The sequence below is a fragment of the Anomalospiza imberbis genome, chromosome 7 (assembly GCF_031753505.1).
Source record: "Anomalospiza imberbis isolate Cuckoo-Finch-1a 21T00152 chromosome 7, ASM3175350v1, whole genome shotgun sequence".
Lineage (NCBI taxonomy): Eukaryota > Metazoa > Chordata > Aves > Passeriformes > Viduidae > Anomalospiza > Anomalospiza imberbis.
In genome coordinates this window covers 34,057,718-34,083,278 of record NC_089687.1, presented here as the reverse complement: position 1 = coordinate 34,083,278, position 25,561 = coordinate 34,057,718, and the positions used below count along the sequence as shown (strand labels likewise).

The window sequence follows — 25,561 nt, the reverse complement described above, 5'->3', positions numbered from 1 at the left end:
CCACCTCCCTCAATACTAAAACTGCAGTCCATCTCTCTGCCTTGAATGCAAGGCAATGTTTACATTATTGAAATTCACTAAACAAGCAGCAGCTGAATGAAAAAAGAACTGAAAGCAAACATAATTGCAATTCCCTTTTTTATGCTTGTTTCATGCCATATCGTGAAATAATTTACTTTTTTCTTTAAGGTCTAATTTTATTGATTGTAATAAAGAATGGACATATGGACAGAAAACCAGAATCCCTTACATAATACAATTGTCACAGGCATGAATGCAGCAGCCTAATGGGTGTGCACAGTCACCAGTATGTAAATTCTTACAGCAGCAGTTTCCCCTAAACCCACCCAGCTGGATTCAGCTCCTACAAGGGGCAGTGTCACTGCACTTAGACCTTGACAAGCCACCAAGAGCTTCAAGCTCGCCCACATCCCTCTGTGCTTCCCCAAGAGACACACATGCAAGCCTGCAGTGCTAGAAGTGCTGGGGAGCCCCAAAGCTGCACTTGTCACACACTTCAGCAAGCCACACCTCAAGCAGGGACATCACAACTCATCCCAGGTCCACAGGGTCAGAAGAAAGGGAGCTGGGCACAGCGTTACACCAAGGAGCAAGGCCTGGATTGAGGAATACAGCACACAAGGACATGTGAGCCCAATGAATGCTACTGGCAGCACAAAGTACATTGTACATGCGTGGCTGCACAGGGGCACACTGCCCCATGATGACAGCAAGGAGACCCCCAGCAGCATGGCAGCACAGTTATGTTGTACCTGGGAGGAAAAGCACTGCTCAGGTCTATGAGTCATGGGGACTAACTTCTGACTAACTTCTTCATGAGGAAGATGGAGCTGAGCCAGCACAGGTGAGATGCAGCAGCTCAGCAAAGAGCCCCTGTCCCCCATCCAGGCTGGGTCGTACCACAAGTGAGGAAATCCTGCTGGGGGGTGCAGGACTCAGCACATTCTCCTTGGGCCGACCCTCTGTCAGCACCTGCACCAGCTTAATGCCAAACCCACGCAGTGCCCATCCACTCCAGGCTGGTGCAAGGGGCCCCTAATCCCACAGGGCCTCCAAGCTTCATGCAGCCAACTGAAACAAACCCCGCAGGGACCCCCATGAGACCCCTAAACACCACAAGGCCAGCTCTAAGGGCCCAAAATCTCACAGGGCTCCCTAAGCCAGACAGAGGCAGTAACCCTCAGCCCTACAGCGTCTGTAAGCCCCAGCTGCGAGCGACCTCATATACCAAAGGGCTCCCTAAAGCACACAGACCCAGCAGCAACGGGCCCCTAAACCCCACAGGGCCAGCTGCAATCAGCCCCTTGATGATCAGCTACATGGCACCCTACATGAACCCCTGAGCTGCAGGGGCCCTCAGCTCCACAGGGCTCTCTAAAGCAGACACAACCTGCTGCAGCAGGCCCTGACCGCCACAGCATCGGCCGCACAGCGTCCCCCAGCCCCTCGGCGCCGGCGGCAGCACCCGCGGGCCCCGAGCCCGCCCCTGGCGCGGGAAGGGGCGAGCGGCGGCACCGGCGCCTTCCGGGGCGGAGCCGGGGCGGGCCGCGGCCGAGCCGAGCGGAGCCGAGCAGAGCAGGGCAGGGCCGAGCGGAGCAGGGCCGGGCCGAGCCGAGCCGAGCGGGACTATGATGGCGCAGCGGGCGCTCCCGAACCCCTACGCGGACTACGACAAGTCCTTGGCCACCGGCTACTTCGACGCGGCCGGGCGGGTGAGCGGGGCTGGGGTGCGGCGGCTGTGGGGATCTGCCCCGGCCGTGTGGAGCAGAGACCTGTCTGGTTACAAACACTGTTACCCCGGGGCTGCCCGGTGTAGCGATGCCCACCCGCCTGCCGGCGTTGCCTTCACGTTTGGCGGGTTTTCTCTCCACAGCTGACCCCCGAATTCACGCAGCGGCTGAATAACAAAATCAGGGAGCTGCTGCAGCAGGTGGAGAAGGGCCTCAAGTCCGCCGACCCGCATGACTGCACCGCGTACACTGGCTGGACAGGTAGGGTCGGATCCCATGGAGCAGGAGCTCCCTGGAGCAGACCTCTAGATCAGGTCCTGGCAGACCGTGGGGCTTGGCCATTCGAATGGTCACGGTAGATCCATGTCAAGAATGGCGCTTCTTCTGCATGTTTGAGGCCATTCGAGCAAGGGGATGTCTTTCTCTGGGCTCCCCGTTTTTGAAGCGGGTTTCGTGCTGCAGAGGGAAGACCACAGTGTCATAGGGCAGGATTGGTCTAGTCTTGGTTAATAGTGTTGGACTTACACAACAGAGAAAGCTGGCACTTGCTTGAGAGTAGGCATGGAAGCCTTCAAAGGGATAGGCTCCTAATCTGGCCATGGTGGGGATGATGACAACAAAACCAGTGCTTCATCCAGTGCTCCACGTAGCAGGCAGGTGTACATGGTAAGTCATTTGCCTGCAAAGAGCCCTTGCATCTGGCAGCAGTGAGCTTCATGGCCTGAGATAATGTCTATCTTTTCTGTTTGGGCTATATTTTATCTGATGACCTGGTCTGATTGGAAGATTGCTCCATTCCTGTTCCCCAGGTAGTGCCACTCCACTTAGTGAGCACTGGTTTTGCTCCAGTGCCTGCCAGAAGGAGCAGAAATACTAATGTGAGTATAACAAAGCGTGAAAGCCTTCCTCATACTAACTCATGTGCAAAGCTTCCAGGAGCTTGTCTTTCTCCTAGTCTGCATTTTCAACCTGGTTTTCCTTCCTTGGAAGTGTGCCCTGCCTCTGCCTTCCTGTCTCTACCCACTGGTTCCACGGAGGACACACCTTTCTCTGTGCCCCAGCTTCAGCTGATGCTGTGTGCTTTGACATCTCTCCTGCCTCCTCCCTATTCAGGGACCCTAGGGTAGCTGAAATCAATCTCATGCTTGCTGCAAGATTTTTTTGGTGCTGCTTCTTTTTGCAGTATACAGCAATCTTAAATGGCAACTTTCTACAGTACAATCTGGGTGTGGCTGGCTTGTGTGTGGGTGCTGTGGAACTTAATGCCAACAGTTTGCTTATGAGAGTGGTGTTCACTGTGTTGGTGCTAAACTAATGTTGCAGCTTGATGACAGCAGTGCTAGAAATGACTGCTTCAAAATTTTAGTAAGGCAGGCACTGAGAGCACTAAAGAGCAGTTGATAAGAAATGCTAGGATGCCAGTATTAAATTCCAGCGTGGGAGAACATTGATTTCATCAGCTGCTCTCTTGGCAGCACTCTGCTCCTGCTGCCAGTGAATTTATACATTTCTGCTGAGTGCTGCTGATTTCACCTTGGCAGACACATTCAGTTTTGCAGTCTGTGTGACCCTACGCTGAGGTCCCCTCTGATGAGAGGCGCTGCTTGGCTAAAGGTGGTCTTCAGTCATGATTGCAGAGTCTGCCTCTAACCAGAAAATTGAGGAGACAAAGCAGGAGGATAGTTGATGTTACAAGTACTCTCAAAGTCTTTGGGGAGAAGGAAAACACTTTTCCCCAAAGGCCATGTTCCCTTTCTTAAGGTGATCCTAAGGTACTTCATGTTAGAAAGTGACTGCAGTTATGAAAAAGTGGTTGAGACCTCTGTTTCAGGATTTCAGCTTGTTTTCATTTGGAAGGGAGTTTCTCAAGAGGAACTCTTCTCTTTTCTTCCAAGAGATCATTCCTCAATGGGCACACAGCTTTCTTGCCTTGGCTAATAGGAAAAAAATCCATAGACAGATTTCCTGGAAACTGCAGCCAGCATGGTGAAGTTTGCAGATGTTACACTATAACTTTGTCACCCTACCTTCTTTTCCAGTTCTAGCTATATTAATTTATTCAGAGCTTGTTTCCAGAGACAAAATTAATTGGGCCAAGACAGCAGCTTTTTCCTGTAATTGCTTGTGTAGGAAAGGCTTGTTGAGTATCTCCTCATGTGAATCATTGCCCAGCAGTCTGAAATCAACGCTCACTCTCGTGGCTGCTAATAAGGGAGATTTGAAACATGGCTCTCTTGGCACAAACTCTGTGTGAAATGTAACATACTTGAGTGTACTATATTACACTCAGTAATACACAGCATATGCTGGCATTTTACTTTGGGGCTCCTTTCTTTCCCAACACACTTGACAGAGCCCTGTTCCCCCAGCGTGCACTCGTGCCAGGGAAGCCACGGTTTCTTGGCACATAGAGCTGGAGCAGAGGGAGGGGAGGACTCAGATTTTCAGTTCAGAGGCAGTGAAAACACACTTTGGATCAAGATTATCCAGCGTATGGCTGAATGCCCTCAAAACATATTTGAATCACCTTGTTATGTTCTCATTCAGTTCCCCACAGAGATTGGGGCCACACAGGCAGCACCTGATACGTGCCTGGGTACAGACCAACCTCAGCTGTTGTGTTCTGCTTTGGCTTTTCATCAGTTTGGGGAGACTGCTGGAAGAGCTTTTTCCCTAATCTGTTTCACTGGTATCACAGTGTAGACTGAGGGAAGCTAAACTGCTCTAAGCTAATTCTGAGTCGGAAGCAGTTCAGATCCTGGTAGAAGCACAGAGGCCTCACCCATTTCCAAACAGATTAGCCTGAGGATACTGAGGGATACCTGTATGCCTGTTGGTGTTTGTGATAATGCAAAAGGCCTTGCTCCGAAGACTGTCTTGACTGGGAGCACAGATGATGGAAAGGGAACAGAAGGAAATTCACTCCTGTCACCAGCTGACTGCAGGAGGTGAGATACTCCTGAGTCCAGTGCCTACTGGACTGTTCCATCCTGCCGAGGTGATGAGGTATATAATATATATTCCTCCACACTATGGTAGTTCATTTGGAATTTGTTTCCCATTAAACCATCCCCTTCTCTGGCAATGTCTTAGTCACAGAAGGCTTCTAAAACTGCCCGGTGAGTTCAGCTGGCCTGCCCCATCCACAGCTTTTGCCTGGCCCACTGGCAAGTAGGGACAAGGAGCAGGGCTTAGTTGTCTTTTGAAAGGAAAGCCATGTAAGAATGAAATTACAACTAAACTAGTTCAGGAAAACTTCTGGAAGAACACCTTTCATTCACTTTAGTGCAATATGTTGCATTTTAACCTCAGAACCTAGAGAACTTACGTCCATTTTAGTCCTGTTCAGAAAAATGTAAATCCTCAGATAATCCCTACAGAACAAGAGAAAGTGAGGCTGCATTTGCTGAGAGATAATAGAGTTCCTTGGGTCACTCACATAAACCACATTCCTGCCAAATGCTTGGCAGGTAGTTTTTGTGAATTTTCTGTTCTTGGAGATTGTCAGTGTTTGATTGGACAAGGCCCAGAGCAATGGCATGCAAATTTGAGGTTGACCTTCCTTTCAGAGGGTTGGAGCAGATCACCACTGATCCCTGCTAACCTAACCTGTTGTAGGATTTTGTGATGGGGTAAAAAGTTTTACAGAAGAAGCTCTGTTACCCAGGTTTTAAGGCAGGATAAATGCTTAGGCATCCTGGATAATCAATCATGCGGTCGGAAGAGAAGCTGCAAACTGGCTCCCCAATCACTTCTGAACATGGACTTCCAGAGATGTCTCACTGTTGAATGCAGTGTGGCTTTGGCATGCATTTAGGAGGGCAAGGTAGCATCCCATGTGTCTGCACCAGGAAAGATGCTAATTATCCTTTGAGCTGGGCAATAAAGTTGAGCCATCTGTGCTATTTTACCCCATACCTGACTTAATAAAATGGCATTAGCTGTCTCACTAGAAACCATCAGGCTTCATCACTGTGCAGGGATAGGTTTCTGCTTCTTCCCTCTGTGTTTGACATCTTGCTGCTGGCTGATTTACTACCCTGGGTCAATGCAAGATCTCTATAAAGAGGTTTTTATAACTCTAGGTGGTCGGTTTGGAACAAAGTATCCTCTTGTGGCAACCTTCTTTCCTTGGTAGAAGACGAACAGCTCAGCTCCTGCTGGGCAAAGAGGCATGTTCAGAACAGTCTAGGGGCATAACTTGCTTGCAAAGCAAACTGCTTGCAGTCCAACAAAAGAGCAAGTCTAAACTTGCAGAGAAGTTGAGGCACAACTTCTCTTTGATCAACAGAACAGTCATATGGATGACATACTCTTTCTGCCTACTGCAGAGCTTTAGCTCACAAGCAACACCTTACCTGCTATTTCCAGCAGTGCCTGCTCTGTTGAAAGCAATGGTTGCTGAAGTCAGGGCATCAGCACAAGCTGGCTGTAACTCTGGCACATCTGGTACAATTGTCTGTAACTCCACTGCCCCGCTCTAAAGAAATCTAATGCAAAGTAACCCTCTGCCCTACCCTACAGGAGGGTGAGAGGAGAGAGGTGCTGTTTACTGTCCTTCTAAGGTGTTGACTAAGCAGGCTTTGTGAGGCACGCAGGATTGACTTTGGCCTCCTGATTCCCTGCAGTGAGCAAGCACCTTGGGCATCAACACTCAACTCCCACATATTGGCTTTCTGCATGCTGGAGGTGGCCATTTCAGTCAGCAGAGCCCTGTTGGTCTGTCAGCAGCACGTGTTCAGTGCAGCCCTGTACCATCAAGGACTCTCTGATGCATTCCCCATCTCATTTGGCTCTGCAGCAGGGGCAAGAATCAAAAAACTTGGACTTCTGAGAAACTACAGAGAAAAAGGTCCAGTAGTAAACGATCAACAGAACAAAGCCCAGACATCTTTGGCAGTAGCAGGCCACAGGCAGCCATTGTATGGCAATTCTGCTTGGAAACAGTCAGAGGTCACAAAATTAGGTCATATTTCCAACTGGTACACTGAACACCAGACCTCCAGGGCACACAGAAATGGAGCAGATCCACAGCCTACCTAGCTTCATGTGTCTGGTGGTGCCACGTTTGTATACCACATAAAGCATGCCAAACAAACACCTAGTCACAAACCTACCCAGTCAGTTGGGGTGAGGAGGATATTGGAGAGGGAGTGAGGCAGAGCTTTGGAAGAGCTTTTGCAGAGCAACACTGCCTTAACTGAACCAAGGTCAGTGTGTGGATACTCTTATCTCTGGCCCGCACTGCCTCTGAAATACTCTGCTTGCACCTTGGCACACAGGTTAATACCGAATGTCACCCAGGTGACTGTGTTTTGTGTCCCTCTACATACACCTGTCAACATTGCCTCTTCATGCTTGTGCCTGCCGTCCTCTCGCTGCCTTTTCCCCACTGGGGCTCACAGATGGCAGCAGAGGGACCAGCAAGCTCAAGGCAGCACTGCTTGCACCCTTCTGGTCAGTTTAGGAATAAGGAATTCCTTGAGGAATTGTGTTGACTTGGCATGGCCTGAGTTTTTGGTAACAGGGGAGGGACACGGGTTTACCTTCTGTGAGAAGCTGCTGGAAGCTTCCGCCATGTCTGACAGAGCCAATCTCTGACGGCTCTGAAGATGGACACGCTGCTGGCCCAGTGAGAGAGGTTGGTAAGGCCTCTGTGATGACACACTTAAGAAGAAAATCAAAACAGCGCACGCACAGTTTTTTCCCCAGGGCTGGGGAAAAAGTTTTTTCCCACTGCGGCTGCTGCCATGCTGGCACGGCCTGGGGCAACACACTGTGGTGGGAAGGGCAGGGCCAGGGTGGCAGCTTCTCCTTCCCTGCACCCCACATGAAGAGACATGAGCCAAACAAAGAGACTACGGATTGCTCCTTTTGTACCTGTGGAACCTGCAAACCTTGATTTTATTTTTTAACACCTCTCCACATGAGGAGAGGCATTAAACAGCCCCAGCGCCACCGTGGCCACCACTGCCCACACAATGGTGGTGGTAGGGCTGCAAGATGGGCAATTCCCTGACTCAGAACCTAGATGAGATCAACTTCTCGGCACTACAGGATCCTGCTGGAATCTTTGAATTGCTGGAACTTGTTGACAGTGGTACCTACAAGCAGCAGTTTTTCTTCTAGTCAGAGAAGAGGAGGACATGAGGACATGTGAGGGAAACAAGATGGCAGCACCAAGGTCAGTGGAAAAAGAAGGGGAGAAGGTGCTCCAAGCATCAGAGCCGAGATTCCTCTGCAGGCCGTGGTGAGGACCATGGTGAAGCAGCTGTGCCCCTGCAACGCATGAAGTCCACAGGGGATGCAGAGATCCACTCACAGCCCATGGAGAAGTGCTCACACTGGAGCAGGTGGATACCAGAGCAAGCTGTGATCCAGTGGGAGACCCAAATAGAGCAAGAGAGCTCCTGAACCCAGAGCTAGAGGGCCCTGGCTTCCAGACTAGAGCAGCCTGTCCTTAAAAGACTTTACCCTGTGGACAAGTGACTGATGCCACAACAGTTTTGGAATGACTGTATGTGTGGGAGGGACCCCATGGCATAGCTGAGAAAGGACTCCTCTCCCTGAGCAAACAGAAGAATATCAGGAGTGACAAACTGACCAAAACCCTCATGCCCTGTCTCCCTGTGTTGTCAGTGGGAAGGAGGGAGGGGCTAGGGGAGGAAAAATGTATTTTAAATGTTTATCTTACTTCTCATTATCCTCCTCTGACTCTGTTAATAATAAATTTACTTTATACCTTTGAATTTGAACCTGTTTTGCCCTTAGAGGGTTTTTTTCTCCCAATCCTTATGTCAACACATGAGCCCTTCATTAATTTTTTCCCCTCTCCTTTGCCCAACACTAACAGAAGAGGGTGAGTGAACAGCTTTTGTGGATACCTAGAGTTTTGCCAGTATCAAATGACAACAGGAATGAATTGAGAAAACTGGCTTTGGATGCAGTTTATAAGACCTTTCAGTTTTAAATAAAAAGGAAAAGTGCATGTTTTGGGAAAGCAGCTTAATCCTTTAGTACAGGTCAGTGGTTTTTTGGGGTCTTTCCAAAGATGCTTGGGCCTGAGAGGATAGGGGGTGAGAAATGTTTTGAAAGAGGAGAGGCAAAGAAATCAGAGGAAAACAATTCTGAGATTTACTTTCTAAGAATTCAGTCCATGCTGTGGTCTTGGCAGGGTACTTATGTGCATAATTAGGGTGGCATGATGGCAATGGGAATAGAAACTACTTAGAAAGCTAAAAGTTGTATATTAAAGCAGATAAGTCAAGAGTGCAAGTTGTGCTCAGACAGCTATCAGGCTAATAAGAGTCTAGATGATGTGCTAGGTACTAAATAAATCAAGGAGAGTCACTTGACATTTTCTGTCTGGAAAAGGAGGGTTCCCCTTTAAAGAAGGGCTTCATATCCACATCCTTATAGACTTGAGTGATGGCACTGTACATCTGAGCTCTCTCTAGAATTGCTAGCACTGAATTGCTTAGAGAGGACAAGGTTATTAGCTTCAGCAGGAAATGGAAATTTTATACATAATGTACATGTGGAATTGGATTGTCTGTAACATGAAGCTTTGGAGATTACCCATGCAAAATGAGAAAATTATCCAAGTTTGAAATTGTCTTCAGTACCTTGGACTGTAATTTTGCAGCATGCTTGCCCCCTTGACCTCATCACATCAAAATCTGCAGAGATTGGCTCTATTAATTTAGGCTTAATGCAGACCTGAGTCTTCTTAGAAATGGTTATTGTTAAGGGGAGAAATAAGCTCTTCTCAAAGTCATGTCGGCCAGTAGCTTTCTTAAGTGCTGGTTTAAGGATGTCTCCCAGATCAGAAGGATGGTTCAAGTGTGACAGACCAGTCAGGCACAGACTCACTGAGAACTCCTCATTTACCTACTGACAGCTTCAAGAGCTGGGTGAAGACAAGGCAGACAGAGGCAAAGGACAGCAATTGATGTGACTGCCGAGTAGCAAAACTGTTTTTGTAGCTGGCCAGTCCATTGGAAACCTCTAGTGAGGACCATGCAGCCTTTTCTAGTATTCTAGGCAGCTGTTTGTGTTTCAGACGGGCTGATCTCATAAGTGGTGTGCTGCAGAGGAGAATTGGGCAGTCCCTTTTTTCTAGGATGCACCAGTCCTTGCTGTAGGGCTTGGGACTTGCTCAACAGCAGGAGACGATGTCCAGGGAACTGCAACAACCTTGCTGGTGCTTCCCAGTGGAAAGGAATTAAAAAAGAATAATAGAAGGAAACTTTTAAAAAAGGGTCAAGTAGGATGTCTGGATGTCCTAAGGATGCTGTTTCTCAGTGTTGACGGTGTGTCACTTTTTTAAAAAATCCAATCCAAGCTAAGTGACCCAACTCCTTACCCCCCTAAGCATGGGGAAAAAATAGAGAGGGTGGCAATTCAGTTCTGCTCTGTCACAAGTACCATCTGCCCAAAGATGATTTTTTTCCCCCTTCACTGTTGAGCAGAAATCACAGGTACAGTGTATGGATTTAGGTAGGTTTGTCTAGATCTCATATTTTGCTCCTTGCTACTAAAGTTGTATGTAATTGTATATAAAATGTTATGCAATTCTGTGCTGTTCTCCAGGCCTTCCTGGGTCAGACCCTGCTGTTGTCTTGACCTGCCTTCCACTCACAAGCAGCATCAAGTTACAAGGAGATGACAAAGCAGGAAAGGAACTGTGGGTTATGTCCCTGAGAAGCTGGTCTGTCAGACTTATGCCCTAGATGAGGGCCAGGCCAGACTTTTAGTTTCATCAAAGTAACAGAGCAAACATTTCTAGTGGATGCAACCTTTCTGTTCCTTCTGCAGGCATTGCTTTGCTGTATTTGCACCTGTTTGATGTGTATGGAGACCCAGCCTACCTTCAGGTGGCCCATGAGTACGTGAAGAAGAGCCTGAGGTGCTTGACCAGGCGATCCATCACTTTCCTGTGTGGTGATGCCGGGCCCCTGGCAGTGGCTGCTGTTGTCTACCACAAGCTGCATAACCGGAAGCAGGCAGAAGACTGCATCATCCGGTAAAATACTTGGTTATGGCTTTGACCTGACCTTCCTCTTGCTCATAGAGCTGGTCTGGGCTTGTATGAGGCACTCTCTGACAGATGTGAATACATTTTGTTGCAGTCTTGTGTGAGAAATAATCCAGTAACTTAGCAAGGCAGCACAAACTTTTCCTGCCCTGGTAAAAGAGGTGATTTAAGGACAAACACATTTGCGTGGCAGCCTGCAGGCTGGGGAGCAAGGATATTGTTCAGCTGGTATTTCCATCTTAAAAATAATTCTGATAAACACAGGAAGAAAAAAGTGCCAAAATTAAAAACAAAAAAACCCAGAAGGTGGGGTTTAGTGGTTTTTGAGAATATTTTAATTTAGCTTTACAGTCATTTTGATGAAAAGGAAAAATGTGGTAAGATTATTAGATTTAATTTTGGTACTTGCTTCCACTTGCTCTTTATTAGTTGTCTTTGACTTAAACCTAAGATTGACAGCATCCCTTTCAACTGCAGAATGCAGCTGGTTATGATTCATTTATTTCTATTTCCTGCCTTTCCTTGACTGTTCTCACATGTATTCTTGTTGGGTACTTAAGAAAAGGACAAACAAGCTGTCACAGATCAGCATGTGGCAGAGGAAGGGAAATAGTAAGGGAGATGGTTTTAAGAAGGGGAGAAACAGCCCTGTGGAGAGTTTCCACTCATAAGTGATCAGCACAAAGAAAGACAAAACCCCTGGCGCTTCAGAACACTGACTGCCCTTAAACAGCCGTGAGCAAGTGATGCATAATAGCAATTTTAAAAAGCCACAGGTGGGAATCAGAGGTGTCTGTATGGTTTGGACACCCAGTTCCACTCCTTTAACTAAGAATAGCTTCTGGTTTATGTAGATACATTCAGTCTGAGGACAGAATTCTCTCTTTATGCTGATAATAATCTGTGGGTTAGATTTTGCTTTGACAGAGTGGCAAATCTCACTATGATAAACATATTTGTTAACAAAAAGGGAATTAATCTGTCAGACAATACTGGTCAGTTGTGGTCAGTGCATAAGTCCCAGGTTGTAAAAACAATCCCTAATTCATGTTTTCTTGCTCAGGTCTCCCCTCCCCATATCCCTCTTGCTCTGCCTATGGTTTGATGGCAGAATGGAATCTTGTGATTAATTTTGCACTGCCATCTAATGGTATAATAAAGTCAAAACACTGGAAATTGGTTTCTTCATACATCTGCAAGAGGAAAACAGAAAAATGTGGCTTTCTCAAATGAACAGTTATACTGTCCTTACTGTGCCACCAATTCCCAAAGCAGTTAGCCTGACCGTGCTCCTTTACAATAGAGTATTTCTTTGAGAAGTAGCTCCCTTAATCAAAACTCTTAAATGCTTTTTGAGTATGCTGTTTAGTTACAGAACAATTGCTAAACTGTGCAGTGCAAGTGCATAGAAAGAGCACTTTTATCAGAGCTGTGGAGAAGAAGGGCCCCTCTGCATTTTGCCCTCTGTCTTTTAAAGTACCTCATCTTTACAGAGGCAGTGGAGAGAATCCATCAGCCAATTTTTACCTGCAGTGGAAGAGACAGAAGCTTGCTTTTTCCTAAATGAGTTCACGACTGAAAAATGTGCTTTTATGCTCTAGAGAGACTGATGTTTCAGGGCAGCCTATTTTCCAAGAGCCTGTGAAAATCTGAGCCATGTTCTAGGAGCCCTCTTTTTCCTGTCACCTCCCACCAATTCAGAAGGTCAAAGCTTTGCTTTCAGAGCCAATGGTGTACAAAAATCCCACTTTGCTCTACAGCTGCCTTGATTTCCCTCTGTCCAGAAACTGCTGATTGTTGACAGTTGAGGTGATAGGCTGATAATGTGAATAGGAGTGGCTCTTCCTTTCAGAGGCCACAACTTACCCCACACACCTGAGAAATGCATTCTGCATGCATTCAGTCCAGCAGCATCCCAGGCATCTCTTTTTGAATGTATGACCACGTTTCAAAAACAGCAGAAACTCCTGGCAGGCTTCCTCTCCTGATGATCCTGCTTGAAAAGCAGTTAGAGATAAAGCAGTAATGCACAAAGAACAGAAAAGTGGTCCAGTTGCTCCAGATTTCCCTATAAAAAGAAGGTATCACATTCAAAATTGAGAAAATCCCTAACACTGGTATTACAATTCACACATCCACCCTTTCCTTCTATGTCACCTGCCATTTCCTGACATCTCAGAGCTGAACAACATCACCAGCCAGCTTCTCTTCTGGCCAGCCTGCTGCCAGGCAGAGTCTATTTGTCCAAGCACCTCCTTGGAAACCCTCTTCATCTGCCTTCCTTGGACTCTGCGACAGGCACCAGGAGGAGGCAGCAGGCCTTTCCTTTCAGCTCCTGCAGCTGAGAGAAGAACCCATGCCTTGGGTGTAAAGTCTGTCTCTTGGGTTTAATCTGTGAGAAAGAAACCTCCCCCATGGAGCAGTCCACATGCCAAGTGCCAATCCACCTTGAGACACTGCTCCCTCCTTTCTCCTTCAAAATCACTTGGAGTCCCGTGCAAGGGAAGAAAGTTTCCTGCCATGAGGAGTCATAGCCCAGCATCCTCTCTACTTGAGGCATTTGGTTGTTTCTTTACTTTGCAATACGTTGTTGCAAAGTCCACGGAGCCCAGGGAGCCAAGGCTGCCAAGGCACCTTTTCTGTTCTTCACACTGCTGTAGCAGGGAAGCTCAGCACACACAAAGCTTTTCCTGGCTGGTTTCACAGTAGGAAACAGCCAGGGAACAGCCTTAAAGCCACTTATTTTAAAAGTGATGGCACTTTTCAGATTGCTGTCTTACAGGTGAACAGAAAAACAAAGTCAAATCCAATCTCACTGCTACCTGCTGCCCTGACAGGGAAGGACATCCAGTCTTTCTGGAAGTGTGAGGAGAGGTAAAACAAAGGAAAAATTGCATCAAGAGTGAATTGGGCTACAAAGCACCAGTGTGAAGTGCTGTCAGTCTCTGTTAGCACTACAGGAATATCACCAGCTTTGCAATATCATAATAGAGAAGTGGCAAAGAAAATGCTTGACTGCAGCAGACTTCACTCTGCACTTGTGGGCTAAAGCCTGGTGCCAGGCAAGCTGTCCTCAGACAGCCACAGCACTGCCACTTCGCTAAGCTGTCCTCACTGCTGCTCAGTTCTCCCTAGAGGATATTTCTTCCATGTGCCATGGCAGCTTGGTGTTAAACAACATGTGTAGCTCCACCTCTTACTTAGATTTTTAGCTCATGGAGACACCTCTTTCTCACCTGACAGCGTAGCCCAGGCTATTTGTAGGCATGGAGAGAAAGAGGCTTCTCTGTCAGGACTTTAGAGCATTAGGGGTGAGATTTTTTCCACATACCATTAGCACTAGTTTGATTTTCAAATATTCCTTAGCCAGCCAAATTAAAAGGATATCCCTATAATTTGAAAGTGGTGATTTTTGGCAGAGTGTCCACCTTGCCAGTAACATTACAAGAAGATAATGGCAGCCTTTCCTGAGCAGTCAGCAACTTTATGCTGACCATTTCTTTTAACCCAGGTTTCCCCCTCATGTAGGGGGTACTCCAAGCTGGTACTCTAAAACCCAAGCATATCGTATGAGCGCATTGTGAAGAGCAGAGCAGACTGAAGCAATCAGCCAAACAAAAGGCAGAAGGGAAGGGGTGATTCCACCTTCCACCTTGTGCAGCTGGAAGGCTGAGAGCCAGAGCCTGGTCTGACAACTCCTAGGGCACAGCAGCATGAAGGAACGAACCATGGTTTTGAACTCCAGTCTTAGTGCTTGTTTACATGGCTTTGAGTGTAATGTTTGAGTGCATTTCCCTCTCATCTCCCCCATGTGAATTTTTCATTGCAGTTTGCTGCACCTACACAAGGCTGACCCACGAGTGCCAGATGAACTCCTCTACGGGCGCATGGGCTATCTCTCTGCACTGATATTTGTGAATAAGCACTTTGGAGAGGAAAAGATCCCTCATAGTCACATTCAGCAGGTACTATGCCTTTTGCTGATTTTTTATCTGTCTCTTCCCATGTATCTCATCTTGGGGCAGGCAAAAGTCAATGCTGTATGTAAGGAACTCTGGCAATAAGGGAGAAACCGCATCATGGTATACCTGCTTTTCTTCCAAAGGGACAAAGCACCACTGTCCATGTAAATCAATAGGCAGTACTGGACTGGCATACATTTCATTCCATCCTCTGCTTGGGCAGAAAAACAAATCTTGTTCTGTGTCAGAATACTCACTGTGCTGTGTCCAAGTCAGCAACATTTCCCTCACCCACATTTGTTCCCATCCCTTCACAGGTCTGTGAAGCAGTTGTAGCCTCAGGAGAGAGCTTGGCCAAAAAGAGGAACTTCACAGCTAAGAGTCCACTGATGTTTGAGTGGTACCAGGAGTACTATGTAGGAGCAGCCCATGGTTTGGCTGGGATCTACTACTATCTCATGCAGGTAAGAGCCATGAGGGAAGGGGTCCTTAGCAGCTGTTTCACATTTGTTTGAACAAGGAACAGTATTTGAACTGGCTCTTGGGAATGTCTAACTGGGAAAGATACCTTGTCTGATGGACTTACCCATGTGTTTATAATGCATTTCCAATTGTAAAGGTTTTCTTCAAATCTAAGATTGAATCTCTAACCTTGGAGATCTGTGGAGAAATGTGATCTGCATTAACCAGCAGTGTCGCATAATGAAGGCCTGTAACTCAGCTGTGTCTGAGTTTCCCCCTCATGTTAATTGCTTCTGAAGTATTCACATTTGTTGGTATCTGCTGGCTCCCTGTATTTTCTGAGGTGGTTACTTGGAGCAGAGTGAGAATCTCTGAGAGAAAAGCATGGTGAAAGAAATTGTGCTCGTAGTAGGAAAGTGGGAAATGCCTTTGTATCCAAAGCAGAACCTGCTTCCAACTGTGATAGAGGTGGGACTTTGATAAAGGAACTGAGTTCTGCAGTGCCTGCAGCAGGCAGAGCAAGACAAGAGGCTGGGAGATGCAGTACCCCTTTGCTTTGATGCCTTCTCACTATTTTGCACAACTCACTGGAGCTCTGTCAGTATTCCCTATTCTGACTCTGAAAAAAATGAGAGTGATAATTCCCCTATGTGGGTCCCTTTGTGCATATATTTACAGTGCTCAAGCACTTAAAAAAATAACAGCAATAAGTAACATTGAATTTTGAAAGCATTAAGAGCACCTATGAGCAAAGCAAATTATTTTGGTCTAGAAATAGTTTATAATGTTTTATTAGACGTAACTCTCAGAGCAGGTGGAAAAGGAAGCCACCAGGTTTCAAGCATTTGAGCTTTCCTTCAGGACTGTCAAAGTTAAAGCCCATATACAGCATCAGTAGAAGTCCTGTGAATATAACTTTTCTGTGGCTCAGAGAGGAAGAGATGGTTGGTGGATTTTAAGTAGATTTGGCAAGAGGGGGATGCAAGGTGGTTATTGCCCAGGAGTAGAGAATAGCAAGCTAGGAGCAGGGGAGACAGCCATGTGCTGTGAACCTAAATTTGTACCAAGGCCCTGAGCTTGTTCCCAAGTAGCTGTTTTAAATAATTTTAAGTTTCCCATAAAATACTGCATGGGCTTTGTGCTTCTCTGCTATATGAAGTATAGGGAGCCTGGATCAGCCAAGCATGATGCACAGAAAGCCTTGGCAGAAGCAAGCATATGAAATATGGAGAGGAAAACATCTTTTATCTCTAATGGTTTTACAGCACAAGTATTGATTTTTAATTTTCCAGTTACCAACCTGGGAACAATCTGATCCTTAGATGAGAGTGTTCATTGCAGTCTGCCATGGGAAATTAGAACTGCACAAATTTCATGTGGGGCAGTATCTTTGGAAGAGGACACTGAAGCCTCTCCCTTGCTTCCCTCTGAGGTCAGCAGTGAAGTCAGCCTCTTGAAATTACCCAGCAACATCTGTGAAGATTCAGCTTTGCAGCCTGCCAGCTGGGCTGGCTCAGCAGCTAAGGGCTGAGATGCTCTAAATGCTAGGAATCATACTTAATACTGATTTTAGACCTGGAGCTATTCCTGCTTGTCTTTAGGAAAAGTAGCAGCAAGCTCTCTTGCTTAGAGGACCAGGTGACATGCTAGGAACAGTCTTTGTTCCTGGGATGCAAGGGTAGGACTGGAAATAAGTCCCTGCCAAAAGGCACAATAGCCAGGGACTCAGTAGGTAATTGTGAAGTGTGAAAGCCCAAACCGAAGAAATTACTTCATTTACAAGGAGCAAGGGGGAATGTAGCCATAGTTGACTGTTTCCACCTTTTGGGCAGACCTTGGGTCTCTTAGGGACAGACAGAATGGTAATTCTCCCTGATTTGAATGTTTTCTCTCTCTTAGCCTGGCTTTGGAGTGAGCCAAGTAAAGCTGCACAACACAGTCAAGCCCAGCGTGGACTATGTCTGCCAGCTCAAGTTCCCGTCTGGGAATTACCCTCCGTGCATCGGTGACACCAGAGACCTACTCGTCCACTGGTGCCATGGAGCACCAGGTGTAATCTACATGCTTGTCCAGGCATACAAGGTACCAGACACCTTGCAAAGACCCTGTAGAGACGCCTAAATGTGAAACTACCTCCGGAGATGTCGGGAGAGCCCCCTTGCTTCGAAGTAGGGTGGCTCGTTACAGTGAAATCACCCTACAGGAGCCACTGACTGATACAGAAATTAGTATTTTAAACAAATATTTCTGAAAATATCCATCAGTTATGTGGGCTGCTGTGTTGCAGGTGATGGATGGAGACAACTAGTTGTGTGTGAAATAATGGTCTTACATCCCCACTCATGATATCAAAAATATCCTCCTTAAAAAGTAAACAGCAGACATACTTCAGCAGGACACCCAAGCCTCTGTATCCCACAGGGATGCTCTTTGTTTGAAGGACATTGCCTCAGCAAGGACAACAGTTTCATGTCTCCACAGGTCTTTGGGGAGCAGCAGTACCTGAATGATGCCCTGCAGTGTGCAGAAGTGATCTGGCAGCACGGGTTACTGAAGAAAGGCTACGGGCTGTGCCATGGCACAGCTGGCAATGCTTATGCCTTCCTGGCACTGTACAACCTCACTCAGAACATGAAATACCTCTACAGGGCCTGCAAGGTAAGAGTGAGGCAGTAGAGGGGCTTATTCACTTCTGCCTTCTATATGACTGCCTTTGCAACCCAGTTTCTAGTGGGGCAGACATGCAGCTAGACCTGACCAGCTGCACCACAGTAGTCCTTCAACAGTGCAGTCACTGTCTGACAGCCTGTACAGAAGGGATTTCCCTCAGAAGCATTGCTATGCAAGGGGTAGTGTGGGGACAAGGGATAGTATTTTCTTCTCAAGACTTGCCTTTAACCAAATTTGAACAGTTTTTGTACCTCTTTTCTCAGTTTGCAGAGTGGTGTTTAAGCTATGGGCAGCATGGGTGCCGGACTCCAGACACACCGTTCTCTCTCTTTGAAGGTAATCTCAGTCTCTAGCCTTGTGTTTTACTCCTGGATCTAAGCTGTTCTAGCACCAAGGAAAACAGTATACAAGCTCCACTGGAGTCTTTGCAAAACTCAGTGTAGGGGATGGAAAGGAACTTGTACCCTCTGGGTTTTTCTGTCCTTTCCTAGAAGGAGTCTCCCTGTAGCACAGGCTAATGTCTTAGCTGGAGCATCTTGTCCTCTTAGGCCTCCCACACAGATTTTGCATACAGATCTCAAGGAGAATTCTTTCATGGCTACAGGCTTCCTTTCTGTTATTTGTAGCCTGGCTTCTCAGACAGTCTCTTTTCTGTACATTTTTAAGGATTGAAATCCTTCATGAGTGTTCCAGTTTGATTCTAAAGGTGAGGAACAAATGGGGCTGATTTTATGGGCACTGTTGGCTCCTATGGCACTTTGTGCCTCCTGCCAACAGCTCCCCCCCAGATCTGCCATCAGTGGGTATTTGCCCAAGGAGCCAGCCCCCCAGCTAACCCTGATCTCCCCAAGCTGCTGCAGGCCAAGGGACAGCAGAAGTTCCATCAGTCAGGACCTTGGGCAGCAGTGTCTCAAGGACCAGAGTTTGACAAAGCTTCCCGGTGTTGAACTTGTGGTTGGGTAAAGCCAAAGGGAGGGAGCTGGAGTGGGGAAAAGACCCATGACATTTTACCAGGTGCTTTTCAACATTTCATTAACGTCAAAGTGCTTTTCCCCACTGAGGTACCAAAGTTGCTTGAGAAACCTGGGCTCAGACCTTGAAAAATATTTAGGACCTTTCCTTCTGTCTTCATAACCCATTCATTCCTTGGATAACTGAGAAAAACGGTGCCCAAAGCGAATTTCTCTGAAGCACAGTGTGTTTTTTTCATCCTCAGGAATGGCTGGAACAATTTACTTTCTTGCTGACCTGCTGGTGCCTACCAAGGCCAAGTTCCCTGCATTTGAACTCTAAATCTGAATCCTGCTTGGCAGTTTGCTGCCCTGTATCCTTCTGCACTTGGAAACGCAGTTCGAGGCTGCTTTCTCCTTTTTCCAGAGTCATCCTTGGTCGCCTAACTGAATGTAAATTCATCCTCCTGAGGGCATGCTGAGTTCTCTAACATTTCTAGTTGTCTCATTACATTGTTTAGTTTAAAAGACAGGATGCAGGTTTTGGTGGTGTCCCTTCAAAACTCAGGGCTGCAGGTGTACAGTATTTTGTTGGCTACAGAGTTTTGCTATTTCCTGTATCCCATTTCCTGGGAAGAAGTTTTCTATTGAATGTAACCTGGGCTATTTCACTTTTTTTGTGCTAACAAATAGTTGCAGGAATTTAACTGCCTTTGGAGAACAACAGATGGAAAACTGAGACTATTGCCCTGGAAGTTGTTTTCAAGTGTTTTCTTTCTGAGCACCCAGAGAGCAGATGGTTCAGTATCTGGGCTGTGTCACGTGAAGCGAATGTGATGGACTGTGGAGTCTTATGTATATTTTTAATATCTTCTTGCAATTGGCAGAGCTGGAATTGACATGCCAAAGGCTTGTCCTGAGTTTGCACCTTACCTCCTCTAAAGGCAAAGGCTCTTCTGTGCATTTGTTCCAGTGACAGACAAGTAATCCATTGCCATCTTACATTAAACCTTGCTAGTCCATTGGTCATCCAGTGGCAAACTTCAGTCCAAAAGTGAGCTAAGCATGCTTGCTTTTGTGGTCTCTTCTTGTTAGCTTTGAGGGTTTATTTTGCAGTCTTTATTTAAATTTGTGTATTAGGTGGTGCCAGGTGCCCACCAGTGGCAGCAAGGGAAAAGAAATGTATGCCACTGAGTTCTGACCTATTAGCTGTATAGATGTTATTTACATGTTTTCTTTTATAAGCTTTCCCAAACCTGGATAATTTGAGTCACTTGTTTGCCTTGCTACTGCTTGTTGTAGTTTAATTTGCAACCACTCATCTACCCAACTGGAAAATCTGCACTAGGTTAACTGGCTTTGATGTGTCAGGCAGATCAGGTACTTGCAGGGAGTAAATCTGCTTTTCCATCCTTAGCTGATGCTGCACCAGTTCACAGAAATTTGGGACCTGACTCTGTAAACCACTTTCTTAGCACTGAGCATGAGCTAAACACTGAGCTCAGGGAGGTTTGCAGATGTAGCTACACAGCTTTGTGCTGTTTGAGAGCAGCTCCTCAGCCTGCACCAATGTGGCCATGAGTTTTGATCTTTCAAGGCCTGAGCTGCTGAGTGCCTCAAGTCCCAGAAGGGCAGGGGAGAAATAGCAGGGCAGCACAGCCACTCTCCTGGACCAGCAGTGGCAAAGCAGGACCACCAAAGCTGGCAGGGTTCCACTCACACGTGCCTGAACGCAGGGCAGCTGAGCCCCAGTGGCACAGGGAGCTCCATGAGAACTACCTGGGTAGGCAAAGAGCAGAAACCAGCCCTGGAAGGCTCATTTGTTTCCTCAAAGCCCACGCTCCTGCTGCCCTCATAGGTTTCTGAAAGTCCATCAGAAGACAGCCTGAATTGCAGAAAAGCTCATCTCCTTAAGGGTGGGCATCCCTGTCAGAAGCCTCAGGCTCATGTGGACACAGCAGCAGGCATACCCTGTCATTCACAGGACTTAAACAGCACATGGAGGTGACTGGGAAGCAGAGAGGAGTTGCCTAATCAAACAGCACTTGAAGTTAACTCCCAGCTCGGCTGGTGTGATGGCAGTGCAGGGACACTGCTCTGAGCCTGGGTTTCTCCTGGGCACCACTTCTGTAAAAGGGCATGGTTTGTGCAGTCTGGGTCATGGTGGCCTGAAAGCATAATGTCCTAAGGTTTGTGCACTGATTAGGGGAGCATCAGGGCCATGTGTACAACTGCTGAGTGGAGCACTCTCTAATAAAAATGCTGAAACAACCAAACTTTGGGTTATTTCTACCACCTGCTTTGTGACCAGGATTCATGTCTGAAGAGATCAACATAAACAACAACAGCTGTGCTGTGCTGGCAGCTACTGGAGGCTCAGTGGCCTTCCACCCACCTGGAGTGTTAAGGGTATTTCACATTTTTCCCTCATCTCCAATCCATCAAGGCCAGTCCTGGGCTTTCCCTTGCAGGCTGTGCTTTCATCCCAGGGCATCCTTTTGTACTGGTGTCTCCTTCCAAGACTGCATCCTCCGTCTGTGGCTTCTATTGGAGACCAGAGTCTTGCTGTTGCTTTGTTGTGTGCAGAGCTGGCCACCAAGAGGTGGATCCTCCTAAAAAAGCACCTCCTGCTCAATGAAAGGAGGAACAGGATACCTCGGGGAGGCTGTGACTGTCCAGCAGCAGAGGCTTTTAAGTCCAAGCTGTCAGGAGTGCTATGGATAGAGGTGATCCTCCCCTCCAGCACAAGCATATATTAAGTTGCTTGAGGTCCTACATAACCTGGTTTTCTATAGTTTCTATTAATGTTTGTGGTAAAGGTCTTGAGGAAGGGAGTCCAGCAATGAGGATGAGAAAGCAGCATAGTGCAGTTTCTCTGGTTACCCCTCCTTTCTCATACAGGGGCTAGGTGTGGTGCTGCCCACTTCCACCCACCTGTGTGCCAAGGAGAGGGAGCAGGACCAAGACATGGTTTGAAAACTCAACCGGTCCTGTTTCAACAAGGCACCTGAGAGGGACTTTATCAGAAGTGTAGATATTTGACACTTGTTGCTGGTTGTGTTTGTCCATGGTGGTGGTCTGTTTAAAAACAAAAGTAAAAAACATACAAAATTACCTATATTCCCAAGATATTGCTGCAGGCGGTGAGGGAAGACAAGCACACCATCAATATGATTGATAAGCAAGTTCCAATTTTTCAAAGATCCTGTCAGTTTATATAGTCTTTTACAAGCAATGTCAGCAACAAGCTCTCATTGGTTAATTCATAAAGGGTCATTGTTTTATGTTCTTCTACTTGCAGTTTCAGCTGCAGCTAAGTTTTTCATCTTCTAGCTTGATATATTTTACTTTGCTAAGTACATCTTGTTTTACATCCTGTTCTTGTACAGCTCCTATCTCAAGGATCTTCTGCCTTTTGCTGTCTGTACATGCACAGTGTGCTGTTCACAGGCCTAGGCCCAGTGCTGTTTCCCAGGCCAGAGCTCCTCCCGGGCACAGAGCTCAGGTCTGGGGTCTCAAACAGAGGATTGCTGGACAATTGTTCCATCGATCCATGACCCTGTTCCTGCAGCCATTCCTCAACACCAAGAAACAAGTAAAAAACATATTTTGAATGCTTATCATCTGCTCAGTTTGTGTTCACCTCCTGTGTATACGAGTGTGAACAGCAAGATGAAAAACATCCCAAAGGCTGTTAACCAAATGCCATCTGTATGTGCGCATGTCCCCTGAGAGCCCAGCATGGTTTCAGCTCTCAAGAGCTGACAGCAGCCTCAGCTATCAAAGATATGACATAGAGACAGTGCAAGAGAGCAACAGATAGTGCTGTGTCTGCATAAATTACTTCATTTCTCATTCCTACATATTAACTTTTTAAATGCTCACTAACAGCTGTCAGCACACACACTAAATCAGTGGCTAACATTATTTAAAGTTTTTGCCAAAAAATCCTGCCATGAGCTGTCCTCAGCCCCTGTAGCCTTCGCAGTCAGACACACTGAGCTGATAAATCCATTTATGAACTACCACTACAGGGATTTGATGCACACTGGTTTCCCTTCGAAACCACTTTGGAGTAGGCTGCTGGCTTGTGGCGTGGCAGATGCTCTCCCAGAGGTAATAGGGAAAAAGCACAGCAGAAGAGATCTCAGCCTCCACAAACCCCAGCTCATCCCCCTGCCCCAGAGCAGACTGCTTCTACCTGACAGGCTTGGAGCTGAGCCAGGTGGAGAATAAGGGTGGCACATCCCACAAAAGCAGCTCTGGGAGAAGCAGCCAGTGGTGCCCAAACCTGCTGGCTTACACAAGTTATCCAGCCAGACCTCACTGCATCGCTTGTCTCATCTTTCTGGCTTCCCGTTTTATTTTGTCCATGTTTTTGCACCTCAGTGTAATAGCTTGGCCAAATCTGATTTGCCAAATTTGATGGCAAGGGAACATGGCTAGGTCCCAACAAGTCCACAAGTCCTGTTCCAGGCCACTTCCGAGCACGTACAGATAATTTGTAGCAAGAGTTTTGGGGTTTTTTTTGGGTTGGTTTTTTTTTTTTTTTTTTTACATTGAGAAGAACAACACAGATTCCTCACCTATTCCTGCCCAGAATGTCCAAGTCCTTTGGCCAAAGTGTCCCCTGCATTCCTTTGGCTGCACCTGTGAAAGAAACCTGAAGGCCAGTACCCAAACCAGGAAATTTAAACCCCCGGAGTTACAACTTGCACATTACTCGTGCCTGAAGACAAACTCCAACAAAGCAAGAGGCAGCAGATCAGCTCAAAATAAGCACCTGAGGAAAAAGGCTGGAGCCCAGCCAGACTCCCCCGGCAGGGCGCTAGCTTGGGGACCCCTCGCAGAAGGGCGTTGCTGTCCCCAGCAGGTGGCAATGCAGCCTGACAGCAGCGGCCACCCTGTCACTTCAAGCACATACCCGCACTCCTCAGCTGCTCAGTCCTACCTCAGGAGAGCTCGGGTTCAGCTCCTGGGAAAGGCACTCAAACCAAAAAAGCCCACACTAGAGAGGTTGTATTTGTGTACTGTGTGGGATGACACGTGTGAGAACCATGGAAGCCCTTCCAAAATGCATGGTCTCAGTCATATACACCCCTGAGGGACAGAAAAAAAAAAAAAGGAAATCTTTCCCAGTCCTGCCTGAAGCCACTCAAACTCCCCATAGGGTGGACAGCTCATGCTCAGGTTATCAAGGAATCAAGGAAACACTCCACATACTGGATGACAATCTCCTCACGTCAGCTTTGGAGATATTACACAAGCCCTGCCACCAACCACTCCCAACCTGCAGGGAATAGACAGACAAATACTCCCTTTTCCACAGATGTTGCCCTTCACTCTTTGAAGTCTGCTGCACCAAACATACCTTCCCTTAGAATGCCATAGGGACTGGGGACATCCCAGAAGGGCAAGAGCATCAAGAAAATCCAACTGGGCACATGTGTAAGGACACCAAGGCTCACCACTGGGATATTTGTCAAGGGAAAAACCCGGCTTAGGTAGAGCTGAAACAGCTCCTGTAGATGGGCTTCCAGTGCTATCTCTGCCCAACAGGGCCAGAGCAACCTTGGTCTCCTTCACCTGCTGCTTGCCTTGGGAATTTTCAGGCAATCCCCCTGCTTCAGCAGTGCATGAGGACAGAGGAGCACAAGGCAAGGAAATGGGCCTTAAAGAGTATGGGAGGGTCTCAGGCCATGCTTTGTTTCAGGTTTTCAGTGGGATCTCTGGGGTCAGCTGGGGTGCAATGTTACCATGCAAATTCACTCTTAATGCAGCAGGAACCAGATAAGCCCAGGCCAATACAGACTTAAACCCCCAAATTCAGTGTCACAGCTGGTGTGAATGGATACTGCAGCATCTCCATAGCTGTGCCTCTCAACTTACCCAGCATAGTTCAATAACCTTGGCAAAAGGTATTTTTTACCTTTATGTGGGCCACTTCTGGAACTGCAACTGATTGAGGGCAGTTTAGGATCCAGCCCCTCTGCAACAGGAGTCAGGGGAATTATTTAACTTCGAACAGTTGGTCAAATTTCAGACTTAGCTAATAAGCTTGTTTGTGCCTGACCTTAAAAGCAAGTCTTGGTTGGTTCCCAGCAATATCTGACAGGTAGATTTTTGTTGCTTCATTTTTCCTTTTGTATTTGTTTGGGTTGGGGGGCGGGGGCAGGGAGAGGTTTGTTTGTGTTTTTTTGAAAGAACAAGCAAACTCTTCCAAGACTGAGGATGCCACTCGTCAAATATCCCCTTACCATGAACTGGAAACAGATACACCAGCACTCTCCCTTCAGGACAAATGTATTTGCATTCCTCCTACACTCCCTGTCTTTGCCAAAGATTACAATGTATCACAACATACCAGCTTAGGAGGAAGGATCTGGGATGTTGCTCCTGCAGAAGTGATGCTGCATGGCTTGGGTAATGCTCTGCAAGCCCATAAAGGCTGCTGGCACTACTGCAAACATGGCATCTGGAGTCTGGAGATGAGCATTGCTCTTCAGCCTCCTGCCACCCCACTGGCACAATTAACCTTTCAAAGCAGAGGATGAGCACGAAGATTTCTGTCTCCTGGGCAGCAATGCATGGCAGCTCTGAGACCCAGAGAGAACTGGCATAACTTTAAATCCTGCAGGATTTTTTCCTGTGTCAGCATCAAACCGATTCTCTCAAAAGCTGTTGGGGAAAAGCAGAACAAAACAATTCTCAATATAGCTGCTGATTCAA

General features: G+C 47.0%; 1 protein-coding gene and 1 long non-coding RNA gene across 2 annotated transcripts in view; one reads left to right on the top strand and one right to left on the bottom strand.

Annotated features, from left to right (window-relative positions):
- The first annotated feature begins 1,571 nt into the window (after positions 1–1,571).
- LANCL1 (LanC like glutathione S-transferase 1) lies at positions 1,572–21,108 on the top strand. Its single transcript, XM_068196474.1, has 9 exons — positions 1,572–1,733; positions 1,895–2,012; positions 10,569–10,776; positions 14,618–14,753; positions 15,068–15,214; positions 17,112–17,294; positions 17,694–17,870; positions 18,146–18,218; positions 19,099–21,108. Exons 1-9 carry the CDS (start codon positions 1,650–1,652, stop codon positions 19,173–19,175), a joined length of 1,203 nt encoding a protein of 400 aa, XP_068052575.1. The 5' UTR covers positions 1,572–1,649; the 3' UTR covers positions 19,176–21,108.
- LOC137477438 (uncharacterized) overlaps positions 19,522–25,561 on the bottom strand; it is a 53,941-nt gene continuing 47,901 nt past the window's right edge. Inside the window, exon 2 of the long non-coding RNA XR_011000994.1 lies at positions 19,522–21,910. This is a non-coding gene — a long non-coding RNA (uncharacterized lncRNA). The remainder of the gene's footprint in view (positions 21,911–25,561) is intronic.

Coding starts and splice junctions, on each gene's coding strand:
- LANCL1 (XM_068196474.1), top strand. CDS start 1,650: ATGATGGCGCAGCGGGCGCTCCCGAACCCCTACGCGGACTACGACAAG. Junction 10,777..14,617: donor GCAGAAGACTGCATCATCCG/GTAAAATACTTG, acceptor TTTTCATTGCAG/TTTGCTGCACCTACACAAGG. Junction 17,295..17,693: donor TGCTTGTCCAGGCATACAAG/GTACCAGACACC, acceptor ATGTCTCCACAG/GTCTTTGGGGAGCAGCAGTA.